General features: G+C 43.4%; 1 protein-coding gene across 1 annotated transcript in view; it reads left to right on the top strand.

Annotated features, from left to right (window-relative positions):
- Nucleotides 1–340: 340 nt before the first annotated feature.
- LOC126253268 (netrin-3-like) overlaps nucleotides 341–20,191 on the top strand; it is a 474,694-nt gene continuing 454,843 nt past the window's right edge. The window contains exon 1 of the mRNA XM_049954482.1: nucleotides 341–525. Within this exon, the coding sequence (XP_049810439.1) occupies nucleotides 351–525 (175 nt within the window). The 5' untranslated portion in view covers nucleotides 341–350. The remainder of the gene's footprint in view (nucleotides 526–20,191) is intronic.

Below are 20,191 nucleotides of genomic sequence, written 5' to 3' on the forward strand. Positions count from 1 at the left end.
TGTTTTACTTGCCTTCTATACTTCACTGCAGCAGTTCTTTCTATGTATTATCCAAGAGTCATCGAGCTATGTTACTTGGCAGTGTCACATAATCCGAAATTTCCTTCGTCCTTAGGACATCGGCGTGTATTATAAGCAGTAACGATCCCATAACACTACCTGTAGATTCTATTGAAATAATCTTCACATCTGTGCTGAAAGAGAGCAACTGAAATTCACTTGTAGTTGGGAATGACCAAGAGGGCGTTTCAGAGGTTCACTTGTTCGCGCCATGATCTGTATCACGTATTGGTAGACACTATGACTAACGCAGGCGTTTTGTTCCGGTTGTTGCAGCGTGCCAGTGCAACATGCACGCGCGCCGCTGCCGCTTCAACATGGAGCTGTACAAGTTGTCGGGGCGCGTCAGCGGCGGCGTGTGCCTCAAGTGTCGGCACTTCACGGCGGGCCGGCACTGCCACTACTGCCGCGAGGGCTACTACCGGGACCCCACCAAGCCCATCTCGCACCGCAAGGCCTGCAAAGGTAAGCCACGCCGCACTTCACTCCCAACAGGTGTCCGGTCGGCCCCCTGGTCCTGCAACACGTACCGCCAAGTTGAGATCTAACCGCGACACCGCAAAGGTAATTCCTCCGTGAGGCATCTCGCAGACCCACCGCTATTACATTACATAACCTACCGGCCCAATATCTCACCATGGAATCTCTCACCTTGCAATTCTTTGTCACTGGAGTCTCTAAAAGGTTGTGTAATGATACCGCCAAGTTATGTCGATTACGTCCTCTCACGGAATGTCTTGGGGGTAGCTGTACTGGGTTGTCTGATACACTACCGGCCATTAAAATTGCTACACCAAGAAGAAATGCAGATGACAAGCGGGCATTCATTGGACAAATATATTATACTATAACTGACATGTGATTACATTTTCATGCAGTTTGGGTGCATAGACCATGAGAAATCAGTATCCAGAACAACCACCTCTGGCCGTAATAATGGCCTTGATACGCCTGGGCATTGAGTCAAACAGAACTTCGATGGCGTGTACAGGTAGAGCTGCCAATGCTGCTTCAACACGATACCACAGTTCATCAAGAGTAGTGACTGGCTTACTGTGACGAGCCAGTTGATCGTCCACCATTGACCAGACGTTTTTAGTTGGTGAGAGATCTGGAGAATGTGCTGGTCATGGCAGCAGTCGAACATTTTCTGTATCCAGAAAGGCCCGTAGAGGATCTGCAACATGCGGTCGTGCATTATCATACTGAACTGTAGGGTTTCGCAGGGATCGAATGAAGGATAGATCCACGGGTCGTAACACATCTGAAATGTAACGTCCACTGTTCAAAGTGCTGTCAATGCGAACAAGAGGTGACCGAGACGTGTAACCAGTGGCACCCCATACCATCACGATCGGTGATACGCCAGTATGGCGATGACGAATACACGCTTCCGATGTGCGTTCACCACGATGTCGCCAAACACGGATGCGACCACCGTGATGCTGTAAACAGAACCTGGATTCATCCGAAAAAATAACGTTTTTCCATTCGTGCACCCAGGCGCAGGCGCTCCTGTCTGTGATGAACCCACCGATTTCATATTCCGCTAACAGTCATTGGATCTCGACCAACGCGAGCAGCAATGTCGCGTTACGATTAACCGCAATCGCGATAGGCTACAATCCGACCATTATCAAAGTCGGAAACGTGATAGTACGCATTTCTCCTCCTTACGCGAGGCATCACAACAACGTTTCACCAGGCAACACCGGTCAACTACTGTTTGTGTACGAGAAATCAGTGCCGGCCACGGTGGCTGAGTGGTTCTAGGCGCTTCAGTTCCGAACCGTGCGACTGCTACGGTCGCAGGTTCGAATCCTGCCTCGGGCATGGATGTGTGTGATGTCCTTAGGTTAGTTAGGTTTAAGTAGTTCTAAGTTCTAGGGGACTGATGACCACAGATGTTAAGTCCCATAGTGCTCAGAGCCATTTGAACCATTTTTGAGAAATCGGTTGGAAACTTTCCCCATGTCAGCACGGAGCACGTTGTAGGTGTCGCCACCGGCGCCAACCTTGTGTGAATGTTTTGAAAAGCTAATCATTTGCATATCACAGTTGCAAATTAGTGCAAAGAATCTGCTTCGAAAGTTTTGGTGCAGTAAAAATGGCGCCAATTTTGGACGCTAGACGGGACACCATGATTCCCGATAGTGTGGCGCCAAGGGCACAGTACACAATGCGCTTTCCATGCTGTGGACACTATGTGGTCGCGTCTTCCCTACAATCTGTAGGTGATGCTTCCCCCGGGCGTGTGCAAGACGGCGGTCAGGGTTGGTTCCTTCAGGACAGCCTCGTTTGAGTTTGTATCTTCAGACAGGTGGTTGGAGAGACGTTCAAGAGACAAATGTAAACGGCGAAGCTACACGGTCCAGTCACATTAGTGTGACCACCTGTGAAAAGCATGAATAACCTCCTTTTGCAGCGCGGGCGTGCAGGAAGAGTCGCGATTGGTTCAAATCCGGAGAGCTTGGTGGTCAGGGGAGTTCGGTGAGCTCATCCCGCTCCTCTTCAAACCATGTCCGTACACTGCGTGCTGTTGAGGGGTTGCATTGTCCTGCTGGTGGGTAATATCGTGCCGAGAAAAACAAACTGCATGTCAGAGAGGACAGGGTCCCCAAGGTTATACGCATACTTGTCTTGATCCATTTGCCGTCAAGAATGACAAGATCGTCTAGGGAATGCCACGAAAATATTCCCCAGACCATGAGTCTCCTTCCTCTGGCCTCGATCCTTCTGGCGATTGTTGCAGGACTGTACACGCCATCCGCCCGATGGAGCCTAAAACGTGGTAGTCTTAAACGGCCACCTGTTGTCACTCAGTGGATCGGTATTGGCATGAAAGGAAGCAAGGAAGCCTGGTTTAACGTGCCGTCGACATCGAGATCATTATAGACCGAGCACAAGCTCGGATTGGGTTAAGGACGGGGAAGGAAGTGGACTGTGCGCTTTGAAAGGAACCTTCCCGTCATTTGCCTGGAGTAATTTAGGGAAATCACGGAAATCCTAAATCTGGATGGCCGAACTGAAGCGCCTAGAACCGCTCGGCCGCCGCGGCCACCAAACACTGTTCTGTCACACACTGTATAGTTTAAACACGGCAGCACGCAAGCAGTTTACAGACTCCGCCTTTTCGGAAATGGTTGCACCATTGGCCTGAAAGCCAACGATCATGTCCGTTTGGACTTGAGACGCTTTGTATACCCTCCACTGTTATCGCTACCACCTGACGTCAGTGAGTGGTAATTGCATGTTGACATCGAAAAATAGGCCGTATCACGTTAATGTGAGTGGACCGTGTATAAGGCCTCCAGTGTCTCGTTGAAAGTCAGCTGAACGGTCGTTCTCGATCCATTTCCAGCTACACTGCACGCCAACATCTAAGGCGAGCCTTCTCATCATTACCTTCTCTTGCCTTATACCCTAAATGCTCCGCTTACAAACTTTTTTCGCTTCACATTCCCACAACGCTACCAGGCGCATTCAGTATCATGAATGGCAGCACCCATAACGCTTTACCCCGTTCGTTTCTTTCTATTCGTGTACTCATAAGCGTAACACACCCGCAAAGAATATGTGGAATTCCTTAAGGAACAACTTCCACAGAATCAAGCAGTTCCTACAAAACCCAAATAGAGGGAGAAGCTCAGAAATATTTAGCGTCTCGGACTACTTGCGTATACATAAAAACAGTTATAACATTTCTAGGATTTTTATGTTCCAGAGACGCTATTCGTCTTCCTGAGATTCTGTTTACATCTCCGTAACCATGCATCAGTGTCGCCACAGCAGCCCGCTGTTCCGTTTGTTGATTCTGCAGTTTTACGTTTCTAAGCAACGTGCCCTATTTCAGTTTTCTACCGCCATTACTGCTATACGCCGACGTTGCTTTCCAAGTAGCGTCGTAGTTCGGCAAACATCAGCTTCATTATTCCTGTTCCACGGAACTAAGATGCAGCCGGCGTACCAGCAACTTTTAACTTTCCGCATTCTGTACGTCTCCATAAAGGTAGGTAAGAGAGACACATTTCATTTAATATTTTTCCCACTACCGCTATCTCTTTGATCATGTAACAATGTAAACAGTTAATTGTCGCATTTGGTACTGAAGTTAACAGTTTAAAGAATAGAGAATTCAGCTCTTAATATTGTGATTTAGTTGCCCCACGTAAGGCGTTTATCATATTCACAGGTACACTCTTCCGGGAGAATATTGGCATAGTATCAGTTACAGCAACCTCTGAATATTTACCATTATTCATTTTGATTCACCTAGGAAACTGAAGCAAAAAAAGCAACGTTTTCAAAACTTAGGTACCAGTTACAAAAAATAGTTTCCTTTAATAATAAACTTTGTTATGTCAGAGTAACAAAACGATTTTTACTACTAATTTATTTAAGGGACTCTGTAGCTCAGATTTGTAAATTCTCGACGGAAACTTTTTTCTCACAATTTTCAAACCGCAGATAAAACAACACGGTTATTGAATAATACAATCGATTAACGGAGAGAGTGCACTCCTGGCTGAAATGAACGAGAGACCTTCGATTGTTATTAGTTCTGAGGGATAGTTTAGGACTAACTTTGTACAACACCATAAGGTAGATGAAATAACATAGATATTATTACTTTAAAAGTACATTCTAGGTGAAACTAAGGGAATTATTGTTTAATGTCATGTCGACGTCGAAGTTATTAAACACGAAGCATGAGGACGTGTTGAGGAAGAATACATAACGAAATATGCTCTGCCCTACTCTAAGGAACCTTTCCACTATTGCCTTGATTAGTTTTAGTGAAACTACTGAAACTACGGGTATTTAAACACTACTCTCGCTGAATACGCGTCCAATGCCTTAAATGCTATGCCACCTTTTTCCGTGTTTGGCGGTTAGTCCTATTTTTGCTCCGTTCATTGTCCACCAACTGAACGACGAGGAGCGTGGCATTTTTTGGAAGCGAGTGAAAGCATTCGAAATGACTTTGTTTACTAATTCGTATCTTTGTTAACAAGTTATTTAAATTCAGTATTGCTTGGTTCGTTCACTGTGGAATTAGTGAGCAGCTGTTACTTGATACATGCCACGGATAATGACTATGCGTAGTGACGTTGAAAGTTTCCTTTAACTCTTTTCACTTGATTTATGATTTCGTACTGGCTCGGTTGGTTGGAACTGTGCTGCTGTTAAGCTTCCGCTGACTGCGTACATTTCCAAATGCGAGAGAAAACAAATATATCTGCCTGCGAGAATAGTACATGAATTTGGCCTTGTTTTATAATCTTTCTAAGGTGTGCAAACTGATTAAAACCTGAACTTTACTCTTAATCTCTTCAATTAAGCAAAGTGACCCCTGTGCGTAATGATCTGCGAAATAATGCTGTTCATGAAGAGATCCCTGTGCGCTGATAATTTTCGGACCAAACTGACTCTGAAATAAAAATATCATACCTGGTAATGTAATTGCTTGGAAACGCGGTGCTTGCTGCTCTACGTTGCGCCAGCTGCAGATTTCTAAGCACAGTTGCTGAGAGCTTAGTGCAATGCTCCAGACAACAAATAAACTATTTTATACACATCACTGAGTGAGACACGCTTTAAATGAAATTGACTTGGATCGAGGATATGGACTGTGCTATTAGATGAAATATTTCTTTAACAAATTATCTGATGTAATATTACTTGTAAGAAATTAATGTTACGACACTCATTAACATTGACGAAGGGCAACATTGATACCAAACTCTTACTATCACAAATGTCAGACAAATCATCAATATACATGAAAAATACCTTACAGTGAAAATTATTCAATCTTTAATGAAAAATCTAAAGGTCCCTGATATGTATGTCTCATACAACAATGATTCTAACCACTCGCGACTGCAGTGCCAATAGAAATATATTACCTTAATTCCTTTTCACACGCTTTTCATATTAAATCACTAACCAAATATTACTCCTCTGTTTCACAATATTCAACCACGAATCATTTTACTTAAACACCGTTGCACTTAACTTTACCTCTATGTTGCCAGGAGTCCTCTGCTCGGCGCCTTTCTCACTGCTACTCTCACTATAGGACATGCGCGCTCATCGCTGCCAAGATGACAAAACAAACCACGTCTTCCAGCGACACAGCTACTCTGTCCAAAGACTGCGCGCGAATGATGATGTTGTTGTGGTCTTCAGTCCTGAGACTGGTTTGATGCAGCTCTCCATGCTACTCTATCCTGTGCAAGCTTCTTCATCTCCCAGTACCTACTGCAACCTACATCCTTCTGAATCTGCTTAGTGTATTCATCTCTTGGTCTTCCGAATAGCCGGCCGTGGTGGCCAAGCGGTTAAAGGCGCTACAGTCAGGAACCGCGCGACCGCTACGTTCGCAGGTTCGAATCCTGCCTCGGGCATGGATGTGTGTGATGTCCGTAGGTTAGTTAGGTTTAAGTAGTTCTAAGTTCTAGGGGACTGATGACCTTAGAAGTTAAGTCCCATAGTGCTCAGAGCCATTTGAACCATTTTTTTCTTCCGAATAATCGCGAATAATAAGCGATTCAAAATTGTCGCTTAGTGTCTGAAACATCCAAAGTATGTACAAATTTCAGAAATGCAAATAACGAACTCCCAACAAATTGTTTCAACATACAACCATGACTGTTACGCTTATGCTGTCTGACTCTTTCATCTAGGCGCTACAGTCTGGAGCCGCGTGACCGCTACGGTCGCAGGTTCGAATCCTGCCTCGGGCTTCCCGCGCCCGGGTTCCCGGGTTCGATTCCCGGCGGGGTCAGGGATTTGCTCCGCCTCGTGATGACTGGGTGTTGTGTGATGTCCTTAGGTTAGTTAGGTTTAAGTAGTTCTAAGTTCTAGGGGACTGATGACCACAGATGTTAAGTCCCATAGTGCTCAGAGCCATTTGAAGCATTTGTGTCAAAATGTGGACCCGCTAGAATTAAAGCAGGCTGGGAGTATTGTGCTGTAGGTGAGGTAACGGGTGAGTTGTGGCGCCCTGAAAATATTCTAAGTTCGGAGTTGGCGTGGCCGCGTTGGGGCCTCTCAGCGAGCCGCGGCTCGTCTGTGGCCGCATGGTGCCGAATGTTAGCCGGGGTCCAGGGACCGCGTGGCTGGAAATTCTATGCTGATGCTGTGTCGATGAAGGAGATATGCCAGGAGTGCCAAAGATGGCGGACTTTGTGAAACCTTAATGGCAGACATTTCACAGTTCTTATAGAAATTAATAGTAGCCAGATGAATTGAGATACCTCAAAAAGAAACATGTACTCTACCATTATTTGCATGAAGATTTTGATGGTGTAATCAGATTTTCAGTATCTTTATTAGTTTAAAGTTTAGTATCTGACTGTAAATTATACAAGTAACACCCAGCAACGAACTTCCAAAATCTAAACGTCGAGTTTGTCGATCGACGCGTCTTTAGAAAGCTATTAGTGTAAAGCTAAATTAGTATAAATTACAGGCATGTAACTGTAATAGTACATGAGTTACTGGAGGTGAAAGTGGCCGATTACTATCGATCGCGTGAGGCCATAAGTACTCCACAGTTACACGAAAAAAACGGTAGCAGCATGCTTCTAAATATATTTATTCATCTATGTCTTTGTTTAGCCGGCCGGTGTGGCCGTGCGGTTCTAGGCGCTTCAGTCTCGAACTGCGTGGCCGTTACGGTCGCAGGTTCGAATCTTGCTTCTGGCATGGATGTGTGTGATGTCCTTAGGTTCGTTAGGTTTAAGTAGTTCTAAGTTCTAGGGGACTGATGACCACAGATGTTAAGTCCCATAGTGCTCAGAGCCATTTTAACCATTTTTTTTGTCTTTGTTTATATCCAATATATACTATTCAAGAAGAAATTCGTCAGTTATTTACTGTGTTTTAGAAAGCACAGAGACATTAGGCTACTGGGTTACTTCTATTCTATTCCTTTGATATATGTTTATTTAGTTTGTTTATGTATTTAATAATGTATGGTAGAGTGTGTTTATGGTCCAGCCATGGAAATATTTATTTAATTTCAAGTTATTTAAATGTAAATAGAGTATTTACAATGTGTTTCATTATGTTTGTGAGTGTACATTGGCTTGGAGACAGGGGGGAACGCTCTAGCCAATCACAGCGTCCGTTCCAAAAAGGACACGTGGAGAGACTGTGTGGGAGTGCGGCGCGAGAGTACAGTACGGGAGAGGGCATGGGAGGGTCCTGGACAATATGGCGCGACGGACGCTTGGCCACGGGAAAGGCTTGGGGAGTGGAGCAGTTTTTGCATGGTCGCGGGAGATGAAATATTTCCTAGTGCCGTCTTGTGCACATGTGAGATTTCCGTGGCTTCTGCAGTTAAGACGTAGTGCGCGTTTAGAAGTGAATATGTCGCGAGCTATGTTGTTGCTCCTAACTAATTATGTAAACTAGGAATCTATTGTTTCCCTGTTATTCAACCTATATTTTATTTAATTTCTGGACCATCGACACCAATAAGTGTTTTACAGTAATAAAGGACATTCTTAAACGAACTTCCGCTATCATACCCATCTTTTAAAGTCGTTAAAATAGTAGCTGCAGAATTTATTTAATTGCGAACTTTCATTTATAAATTTCTGTATAACATTCAAAATTCGGAATTGCTGATTGATAGGAACCTTCGACCATTCGATTCATGTGTATATTCATATTGTATACTGTAGACTCAGCAGTATTTGGCTTGTAATGCGGCAACTACGTATCCCAACCCCTAGACAACGAAACCAGCCAAAACTTTTAATATTTCAACTCTGAGTCTGAGGGTACGTAGTTGAGGGCCACCACCACACCAGATTTAACTTTTTTTTATTTAAAAGCCAGCAAACAGGAGAGCTCAGTGACTTCGAACGTGGACTAGTCATTCACAGTCAGCTCAGTAACAAATACATTACAGACATTTCAATGCGTCTAAAGCTGCCCGAGTTGACTTATGGTGATGTGTTTGTCAATTGCAAACGAGAAGGCATAACCACACCTAAAGCAAGACCAGGCAGACACCATGCACTGTCGAGCATTGCACAGGGTGGTTGTAAAAATTGGTATGAAATTAGTGGAAGGAATCATTTGTGAGTTCCTGTGTGCTACGAGCAGTCCATCTGGCAGAGTGACTATGTGTCGAGAATTTAAAAGAATGGTATACAATCCCATAAGCCACACATTTCTTTACTCGGTGCTAAGCAGCGCTTGAGCTGGTGTAAAGAACGACGGCATTGGGCAGTAAGTGGCTGTAAACGAGTGATTTGGAGTGATAACTACGCTATACCCTGTGGCACTGCAATGAGAAAGTTTGGATTTGACTAATGTCTGGAGAAAATTACGTGTCGTTGTGTGTAATGCCAAGTGTAAAATACAGGGGAGGCGCTGTTGCAATATGGTGTTGTTAGGGTCTGGTGCCCTCCTTGCCCTTAAGTAAACGCAAATGCGACAATTTGCAACATTATGTACTGCGCAAATCTGAGAAACACTTTAAAGACGATGACTGTTTCAGCGTGTCATAAAGCAGCGCCTGTGAGGCAGTGGTTTGCGGATGACAGTAGTCTTGAAAAGGACTGGCCTATCCTGAGTCCCTACCTGAAAACAACGGAAGACCTGTGGAATGAGGATGCAAAAGGAATTAAGGGGGGACGTTGATGAAAAATACACACTATTTAAAAAATTCAAGAAATCCACTGTTTTGGAGATATGGCTTTGAAATTTTGTACCACTCTACATGAAAGTAACACATTTACACACAAAATTCTTAGATTATATATATTCAACATTTTTTGAATGAAATTCGAAGTTTTATTTTCAAAAAACAATGTATGTCCCTTTTCCTCAAAGTATTCATGAGATTTCTACAAAAATTTCTCTGTTTCATTTCTTTATACGTTGTAAGCTTCTCTCATGAGGTTTTTGGAGTAGTACAAATAGGAGAATTTTCATAATTTTTTAATTATAATTCCACAAGTACAATTTTAAATTAATGCAAAATTTTAAGCACTTTGCCCAAATCTCAGCTTGCAATCCGAATTTCAAAATTTGCTCTTGAGGCAACGTTTTTTTAGGTTTGCAGAAATATATGTACAAAATTTCATAATTCTAGCGTTCATAGAATCTGAGGAAAAGGTAAATAAACTTTAAAAAAAAACAGGCTTTTCAGGAAACGCAATTTTAAACTCAACCTAACTTTTTTCCTTATGTCACTTCTTCAGAAGGCACCACATTTGTACTCTGGGTCGTCTTTCCCTTCAAGGCTTGTATTCTGGTTTCTTGTTGTTTATCCTCTTTCCTTTACCAGGTCTTCAACCGACTTTGCAGCTGCAGAGACGCGCTGTAAATCTACTTTTCTCAGGATGTCTTGAATAAAATTTCCTATCTTGAAGCCCGTTCTTTCTAATACCTTCATCCTCCTGACGTTCCCATCATTAAATACAATAACTGCATCATAAGTTGCAATTCTGACAACTGTGGCAAATGCAAATGTGTTTTTAGGGCATCGTTTTGGGTTTTGCCATGAACATACTTTTTGAAAAGTGCAGGATCAGCCAAAGATGATCTATAAAACCAAAGAGTACCTATTACGGCCTTCTAGATGTGTCCCCCACACGTTTCGTTGAAAGTAATACACAGAATCGTTGTTCACTGAGCTGGTATTGAAGTGCTGTTCCAAAACGTGGGCGTGGAAGCGAGGCCGTGTCACACCTTTAATTAATTTTCAGGCACTTCGGATGCGATTTCAACATTGAAACTTTGAGAAAGTATTGTCCGTGAGGTGTACTAACAAATAAAAAATAAATCGAAAGTTGACATTTTTGGTCAGTTTCATCAACTTCTCCCTCAAAGACAGTAGGTGCCAGTAGGTACTGATTTAAGTCAACGAGGAAAGTTGAAAATTTGTGCCAGATCTGGATTTGGACCCGTGTCTCCTATTAACTAGGCAGATGCACTGAACACTAGGCCATCTGGACAAATTGGTTATCATGACTGCATGGACTACGCGGTGCGGCACAAATTTTTAGTTTTCCTCATCGTTTTAAATCAGTGCCCAGTGGCAGCTTCTGTCTTGATCTGTCGCAGCTGCAGGATCAAAATGGTGTTCACATATATAATTAAGGCGAGGATGGCCACTGATTCTATCAATGAAGGTGCACACCAAGCTCGAACTTGTTGCATCGTTATCAGAATAACACAGGCACTTCAATATCGTATTTATCTGCAGATACCGGGCAATCGACTGTCAAGTACAACGTCTGACGTGTACAGGAATATACATAATGAATGTACGAGTACGGGTCGTAGACGCATGGTTGATGACATATGGAAGTTTGGATCTGGTGTTGACTCGTGCACGGGTAGCCAAATGGTAAGGAGACCACTCCCGATAGGCGGGAAACCCGGGTTCGAGCCCTGGACCGCCACAAATTTTCATCGTCGTCATTCCATTCTACAGCTGATGGTTGTCCTTATTCGCAACTGTGAATACATTTAACGTGCTTATGGGAATTAGCGGATTGTTGCGGGCAATGAGGATAATGGGCAAGTGGCACTAAATCATTAGTGCGTGGATAAGTTTAGATTTTGGATGTGACAGGAGGCGTGTTATGGTCGTCCATGTACTTGCGGTCTTTTTCAACTTTCCCCATTGATTTAAATCATTGCCCACTGGCGGCTACTGTCTTTAATTCATTGGTATCTTGATTCATAGTGGCTACATGATCAAAATGGTGTCTGTTGTTTCGGATATGTTCAAAAGAACAAATACAACGGATATACTCTTCGAGATGAGTTAGAACTTCGACTTAAGTTCAACCCATCATAAAGGTGTTAGAATTTTTTGATAGGATAGAGTTCTAATAATATTTCAAAAACCAACTTCAAGGAGGAATCTAGGAATGTTTTTCACCGAAGCGCCGAAGAAGCGGGCATAGGCATGCGTATTCAAATTCAGAGATGTGTAAATAGGCAGAATACGGCGCTGCGGTCGGCAACAACCATATAAGACAACAAGTATCTGGCACAGTTGTTGGATCGGTTACTGCTGCTACAATGACAGGTTATCAAGATTTAAGTGAGTTTGAACGTGGTGTTTGCTGTGTTGGCAGAAGAGCCAACACCGTGTTGCTACAGGAGGCCGAAATGCACGCGTTTAATTACACGCAGACTGGCGTGAGGTCTGGAACAGTTCAATGTAATTAATATAGCCAATAAGGTACGCTGTTGCTGGAATACTTAACTTTAATCCATAATCGGTGTACATCGCTCTTGACTGTACATTAATAATAAGCTCAATATAACTGGTAATGGCGCCTTGCTAGTTCGTAGCAATTGACGTAGCTGAAGGCTATGCTAACTATCGTCTCGGCAAATGAGAGCGTATTTGTCAGTGTAGCATCGCTAGCAAAGTCGGCTGTACAACTGGGGCGAGTGCTAGGAAGTCTCTCTAGACCTGCCGTATGGCGGCGCTCGGTCTGCAATCACTGACAGTGGCGACACGCGGGTCCGACGTATACTAATGGACCGCGGCCGATTTAAAGGCTACCACCTAGCAAGTGTGGTGTCTGGCGGTGACACCACATTATTACAGCCGGCGCACGAGCAATGGGACGCAGCATCTCCGAGGTAGCTTGAAGTGCGAATTTTCCCGCACGACCATTTCACGAGTGTACCGTGAATATCAGGAGACCGGTAAAACATCAAATCTTTGACGTCGCAGCGGCTGGAAAAAGATCCTGCAAGAACGGAACCAACGACGACTGAAAAGAATCTTTCTGTGTGACAGAAGTGCAACACTTTAGCAAATTGCTGCAAATTTCAATTCTGGGCCATCAACATGTGTCAGCGTGCAAGCCATTCAACGAAATATAATCGATATGGGCTTCCGGAGCCAAAGGCCCACTCATGTACCCTTGATGACTGCACGACAGAAAGCCTTACGCCTCGCCTGGGTCCGTCCACACCGACATTGGACTGTTGATGACTAGAAACATGTTGCCTTGTCGGACGAGTCTCTTTTCAAATTGTATCGAAAGGATGGACGTGAACGAGTATGGAGACAACCTCATGAATCCATGGACCCTGCATGTCAGCAGGGGACTGTTAAAGCTGGTGGAGGCTCTGTAATGGTATGGGACGTGTGCAGCTGGAGTGATATGGGCCCCTGATGCGTGTGGATACGATTCTGACAGGTGACACGGCAATCCTGTCTGATCACCTGCATCCATTCATGCCCGTTGTGCATTCCGACGGACTTGGGCAATTCTAGCAGGACAACGGGACACTCCACACGTCCAGAATTGCTACAGAGTAACTCCAGGAACACTCTACTGAATTTAAAGACTTCCGCTGGCCACCAAACTCCACAGACATGAATATTATAGAGCGTATCTGGGATGACTTGCTACGTGATGTTCAAAAGAGCTCTCCACCTCCTCGTAATCTTACGGATTTATGAAGAGCCCTGCAGGATTCATGGTGTCAGTTCCCTCCAGATAGCAGTGGAGTCCATGCCACGTCGTGTTACGACACATCTGCGTGCTCGTGGAGGCCCTACACGATATTAGGCAGGTGTACCGATGTCTTTGGCTCTTCAGTGTATAACCTCCTATGTATCGCTCCAGGAGTGACTGCGAAGGCCAAGTTAGGCTAATTACATCGCACACAGAGGCGTCCAAAACAGTTAATCTTCCAGAACCCCGTACGTAAATGGAACAGAAAGCAGCTCCAGGAAATGGTACAGTGGCCATTATCCTCTGCCATGCTCTACACAGTGCTTTTGCAGTGTTCAGATGTAGATGTGGTATGCTGAAGCTCTCCAGGATCGGAATGGGTCACAGGATCTCTACTTGTAAATAGCGGCAGACCTACTGTTCTCTGCAATAGTTGTTTCCAGCGGGCTCCCAGATTTCTTGTTGCCTTTAGCAATGCTCCGACGCTGGAGAGCAGAATTGGAACCATGAGTGGGGCTTGTGGGTGGAGGGTGGCGGATTGCTCGCTGTCTTGGTGCGCCGGTGTTCATTAAGCCGTCTGCCAAGAGCCCCGCCGGGTGCAGGGAATGCGCGTTGCATTCTCCAGTTTGGAACAGAGCAGCAGCAGCAGCGCCCCGCCGCGGAATGTAATCTGCAGAATGCGCTCGGATGCCGGGCACGTCCTCGCGCGGCTGTTACGTGCGTGGGTGGCCGGGCGGGTGGTCGGGCGCCGCGTGGCACAGGTTTTGTCGCGTCTCTGTTCTGTCGCGCTCATCTCGCCCGGGCGTGCCGAAGCGCAGAGGAGGCAAGAACTGCAAGGGCCGCCTCTGTTGAAGTAGTCTGCGGGGTAGTTTAACTTGCACCGCCACTGTATTCGTCATTAATTAGCTGCAGGTAGTGTCTGCAATTTTGTGATAGGCTGACGGACTGTTTTAAGCGAACGTAGTTACAGTAGTCGCGTGACTGGGTGTTAGAATGCTCGTCAAGATCATACAGCGGCATCGAGATACAGGCTCTTATGACGATCGTCCTCACTCAGGAACATCCAGGGAAATATCAGGAAGCCAGGAAAAGTATTTGGTAGTGACCATTAGACGTAATACTTTCAAAACTGCCCGTGAACTGACTGCCGAACTAAACGCAACTAGGGATACACTAGTGTGTCAGTCTACAGTAAGGCGGCGCCTGGCAGGAAACAACATCTAGGGTTATGTAGCAGTAAGGAAACCATTGTTGCGCCCTGTTAACAAGAAGAAAAGGCTTCAGTGGGCTACGAAACAGCGACATTTGACAGTAGGGGATTAGGAAAGAGTCTTGTTCACTCATGAATCCAAGTTCGAAATATCTGGAAGTAAACGCCGTAAGTTCGTAGTTCGCACGCCGTTTACCCCATGAACGCTTGAATCCTCAATGCATAATCTCAACTGTGCACCATAGGGGGAGTTCTGTGGTGGCATGGGGATTTTTTTTGTAGGGAATAAAGTCGGAGATTTGGCGAAACTAGATAGAAAAATGAACCAACAGAATTATTATGCCATTCTTCAGCGTCATGACAAGACGTCAGTTTTGCGTCTGATTGGGAAAGGGTTTGTCTTGCAGCAAGACAATGTCCGGAAACATACACTCCGCATGTGTCAGATGTGAAGCCTCTAGAGGTCCAGAAAATTTCGAAAAACATGGAATGGCCTCCCCAGTCCTGTGACTGTAACCCAGCCGAGCTACCATGGTGTGGGATGGACAGGACTATACGAAAATGGGGATCTGTGAGTGGGACACACTTGTGGGAGGTCCTGCAGCAAGAATGGAGACTAACTCCAACTGAAAGCCTGGTAAAAGCGACTCACGCATGCGGAGAGTTGCAAATCAGTCATTAAAGCAAAGCGTAGCTATTCTGAAGAATCTAAAATTCAATAGTTTGATCTATCTATTGGCCGGCCGGAGTGGCCAAGCGGTTCTAGGCGCTACGGTCTGGAACCGCGCGACCGCTACGGTCGCAGGTTCGAATCCTGCCTCGGTCATGGATGTGTGTGATGTCCTTAGGTTAGTTAGGTTTAAGTAGTTCTAAGTTCTAGGGGACTGATGACCTCAGAAGTTAAGTCCCATAGTGCTCAGAGCCATTTGGACCATATATCTAATGCATTTCTTGAGCTCAGGAAAGATGTAGAAAACAATAAATTGCCGCTTTATAACGTACGAGTATTTCCTTTCCATTGTCCATAATCACTCGGTGTTTCTAAACTTATGGAGGGCAGTGTACGTGCTACTAACAATACGCAAAGAATTTTCAGCCGACGTCTGAGCGAGCTAAGGCGCAAGTGTTCGTTGAATTCTGCAAGTCTTACTTCTGCAACAGCCTCTCTTCTAGAAATGCGGTGCCCGCTTGGCATTAAGCTGACGCGCCACTGCTGTAGCTTTTGCAGCAGAATCCTAGCGAACAAGTCGAGTATGGTCACGCAAAGGTGTTTCGGAACCTGTTCCAACGGCATTTGTCGGTGCCCGTAAGATACGACCGATGCGTATTTAGACATGGTCGCTTGTTACTGGCAAATTATGACTTGGCGGCGTGTCTGATTAATGCGTTTATGCAGTAATGCGCGACGACTTAGATTACCATCCCACATCGTGCACACACTCTGTGGCTAGCGGTCGTTACATTAGCGGGGCAGACCCTTTCTCAGCACAGTGGAAGCGTAGTAGTGTGATGGAACTTTACGATGAGGGTGGAGAAAGTGAAGAGATGTGCATGTGTGTTTACTTATAGGGTTAAGCTAAGTTAATTATTCGCCAACGGAAACTTTCTTCCAAACTGCAGTGTATAGCCTATATGGGAACGTCTTAGAGACTTGCCATAATTCAACGGGCCTTGTATCTTTTGTTCGTCTGGCCTCGTAAGATATGACATCAACCACGGCCGCCTGTATTAGAGGCCAGAGTCGTCAAGCTGAGAACGTCGTGTCCTGTGACGTCAGTAGGCCGGCTAGCGTGACCAGCTAGGGCGAGACAAGTTTAGATTTCGTCGAATGCAGACGACGTGTCAGATATAAATACGGAATCACTTTCTTTTTTTTGTAGATTTGGTCCCTATAAACAACACAGTAACCTAGAAAAGCTAATTTCTCGCAGTATTACGCCGACTTTATGTCGGAATTACGCATTTTATTCTCGTTTCCTTGCAACGATGAACTTTTCAATAACTCACACGTGCTTCATAGCAGTATATTATGACGTTTCTTACCCGAGATTTGGAGATACAAGTTCAGCAAACAATTTTGTGAGGTGCCTACTAACATTATTTGCAGACTTGCAATTATTTCAGTCTGTTATTTGAAATGTATTATCATGTTCCTTCCTATATAAATGACAAACTAATATAAAAGATTCTGACAGCTGCAACATATCTTTCACACCTTTATATATGAGGGTGGCATAATAATAATAATTTTTAACGAATGTTTTTTGTGTATTGTTCATTAGTATGTTAGATTTTTTTTAATCACAGGTCTTCAGAAAAATCTATAGTATAAAAGAATATCTTATTCTCTTTAACACTAACACTCCACTTTCCTACACTGTTTATTGTATCCTGGTACTCAGCACACAAACACTGAAAATTTGCAATAATGTCCTCATTTAGCATGGCTTCATCCTTCTCTTCATGGTGTGCACGCTTCCTTCTTATTTCTGGGTCACACCTCTCTGGAGGCTGCACCTTACTTAAATACGATGGTAACCCAGGGAATATTTTTGGCACAGCTTCTGGTAAAAGCAATGGCCTTTGACGAGGAAACTCGTGACAGTTCCCTTCGGAGTCCTTGTAAATCTCCACTCTTGATACATCACATTCTTCAAAATGTTTAATGCAAACAACACTTCTATTTGATGGAGTCCAGTCCTCTCTGGGGATATTTCTTGTCCATCGTTTTCTGTTTTCCTCTTCAGTAGGGAATCTGAACATTGAGAAGTAACCCTCTTCCTTGCTGGATTTGTAGTTGCTATTGCAACCAGGAACACAACATTTTTCTGGCATCTGCAAATAGAATGATGCATTAATTGCTAACATCTTAAATCAAAATACTATTTTGTAAAAATAGTAAATGAGAATTTGAGGGGACTGGTTTTTTTCTACTGCTTGGACATCACGAAACACAAGTCTACAAATAGAATCATATGTGTAGAAATATTCGTAATATTAACACAAAATCACTTAGGAGAAGATTCTGATACTAAACTTATGAATTCAAAACTTTGTTTTCAAATTGTATGTAGAATATAGTAGAACTTTTTTTTGCAATTGTGTAGACGAAAGTCGTTCACGTAGCACACTTGCACATATACATGTAAAAACACTACAAACTTCACAGGATTGTATACTTACATTGTGTTATATCTTCGACTGTAGTCACGACTAGTTGCCATAATTTTTGCAGAGTCCATTGTAGCATAATTACACTGTAATGTCGGATAAAACAGACACCGCGAAAGTACGTAAACAAATGCTTCCGTTCGCTACTTTATAGCCACAGCCATGCGGTAGGCCTTAACGTAAAGTTGCCACATTTCAGTCCTCCGGCCTCTAATACAGGCGGCCGTGCATCAACCAAACATCAGATCCGTATTAGAGGTGATATAAATTTCTCTCACACCAGCCATTTGTTGGGAGGTCTACGATTTAATTTGGACGTATATCCATTGTCTTATTTTGCCTCTGATCACATTAAAAAACCATTCTCAGAAGTAAAAGAAGCGATACTTCAGAGAAAAAAGTAGTCCAGCGTGCAGAGCATGTTGTGTTCCCTGCATCTACTGTTAGATGTGCTTGTGCCGGGCATTCGGCGGAGTGTTTGTGTGCTCGCCATGTTCCAGGATGTGTCTTTAATGTTACCTAAGACGATTAGACTTCTTGAGTCATGACATCGGCGCAGTTCTGTGAGTATTACCTACAAAGACAGTCGGGAAATTTTCATTTGACGATCATCAGGGACTAACTGGAAGTTGGAACTAGACAGCAAGTTGTGCCGGAATTGCTCATCAGCAGCCAGTAGCTGTAAATGATTCGCCTCCTATGTTTGCTGTCTGTTGTACGTGGGGTTTATACGGGTAAGATTTATTATCGGCACAACAGTAAAAACAGGCATCGAACCTTTCCCCAAACTACAAGCCTACAAACGACATCTATCAGCAATCAAAATAAAAGATTTTTCCAAAGAATTAGCAAAACAAAGCTGGGATGAAGTGTATAAGGAAACCAATGTCAATATGAAACACACTAAATTCTCCACATTATTTAAACTTAATTTTGAAAAGCCATTTCCAAAAGTATGCATGTCGGTATCAACATCTGACAAAAACAGATGGATAACAGCAGGTATTAAGAAGTCCTCCCAAACACTTACGTACTTCAGTTCCATGAAAAAGAGTTGAAATTATCCAGAATTCTTAAATTTCTTCCATAGATACTAAAAGATCTATAGGAAGATGCTGATTGCTGCAAAAAAGTCATTTAATGAAAAAATAATACATAATGCAGAGAATAAAAGCAAAGCAGTCTCGGATGTTATAAAATAGGAAACGAGGAGAGGCAAACAAACCCAGAATAACATACTGCTGATGGAGGAGGATAAAGTAATAAATAATCCATAACATTTAGCAAACTATCTAAATGAGCCTTTTTCTAGTATTGCAGAGAATTTTCAAACAAATTCCCCAAAACAAATGTAACACCTGCACTAAATATAATTATGTTACTTCCAATCACAGAGAATGAAGTCAATAAAACTGTTCAAAAACTAAAAAGGCAATAGGCTTAGATGAAGTATCAATGTGTGTACTGAAACAATGCATAGGGATTATACAAGGCCTCTTGACAAATATAATAAATGAATCCTTTACATCAGGGACATTTCCAGAGTAGTTAAAACAGGCAAGAGTTGTACCTTTGCTTAAGAAAGGTAATGCAGAAGACAGAAAATTACTAGCCCATTTCCCTGCTGTCACCAATAATAGAAGCAATTATGAAAGACAGATTCGTGAATTACATGAATAAATACAATCTTTTAAGCGAGTCACAAAAGTTGTACTTGATGCTCTTGATAAAGATAAGTGTGTCACAGGCATATTTTTGGATCTCTCTAAGGCCTTTGATACAGTCAACCACAAGATTCTATGAAATAAATTGGAAGCTTTAGGGATACGAGGGGTAGCCAATGACTGGTTTTCATCGTACCTAACAGATATGGTACAAAGCGTAGAGATAACACACACTACAGATGGATCTAAGCATTTAGTAAAACACCTATCAGAACCAAAATGCATTAATATAGGGGTCCTGCAAGGTAGCATACTAGTACTAATACTATTCCTGATATACATCAATGACTTTCCCAGTAGAGTTACTCATGGTGAAAAAATTCGCTTCTCTGATGACAGCAATATTATAGTAACTGAGAAAACAAAAGAACTCCTTGCAGAGAAAGCAAATGAAACTCTCAAGGATGTTTATGATTGGTCAATAATCAATGAAGCGACATTGAACATGAAGAAAACTAATGCCATGAATTTCAGTTTGAAGAGGAAAAATGACAATGTTAAATGAAATGTAGATGGCACCTCTACAGACTGTGTAACAAATGCAAAATTTCGAGGAATGAATATTG

This window comes from Schistocerca nitens, chromosome 4 (genome assembly GCF_023898315.1).
Source record: "Schistocerca nitens isolate TAMUIC-IGC-003100 chromosome 4, iqSchNite1.1, whole genome shotgun sequence".
NCBI lineage: Eukaryota > Metazoa > Arthropoda > Insecta > Orthoptera > Acrididae > Schistocerca > Schistocerca nitens.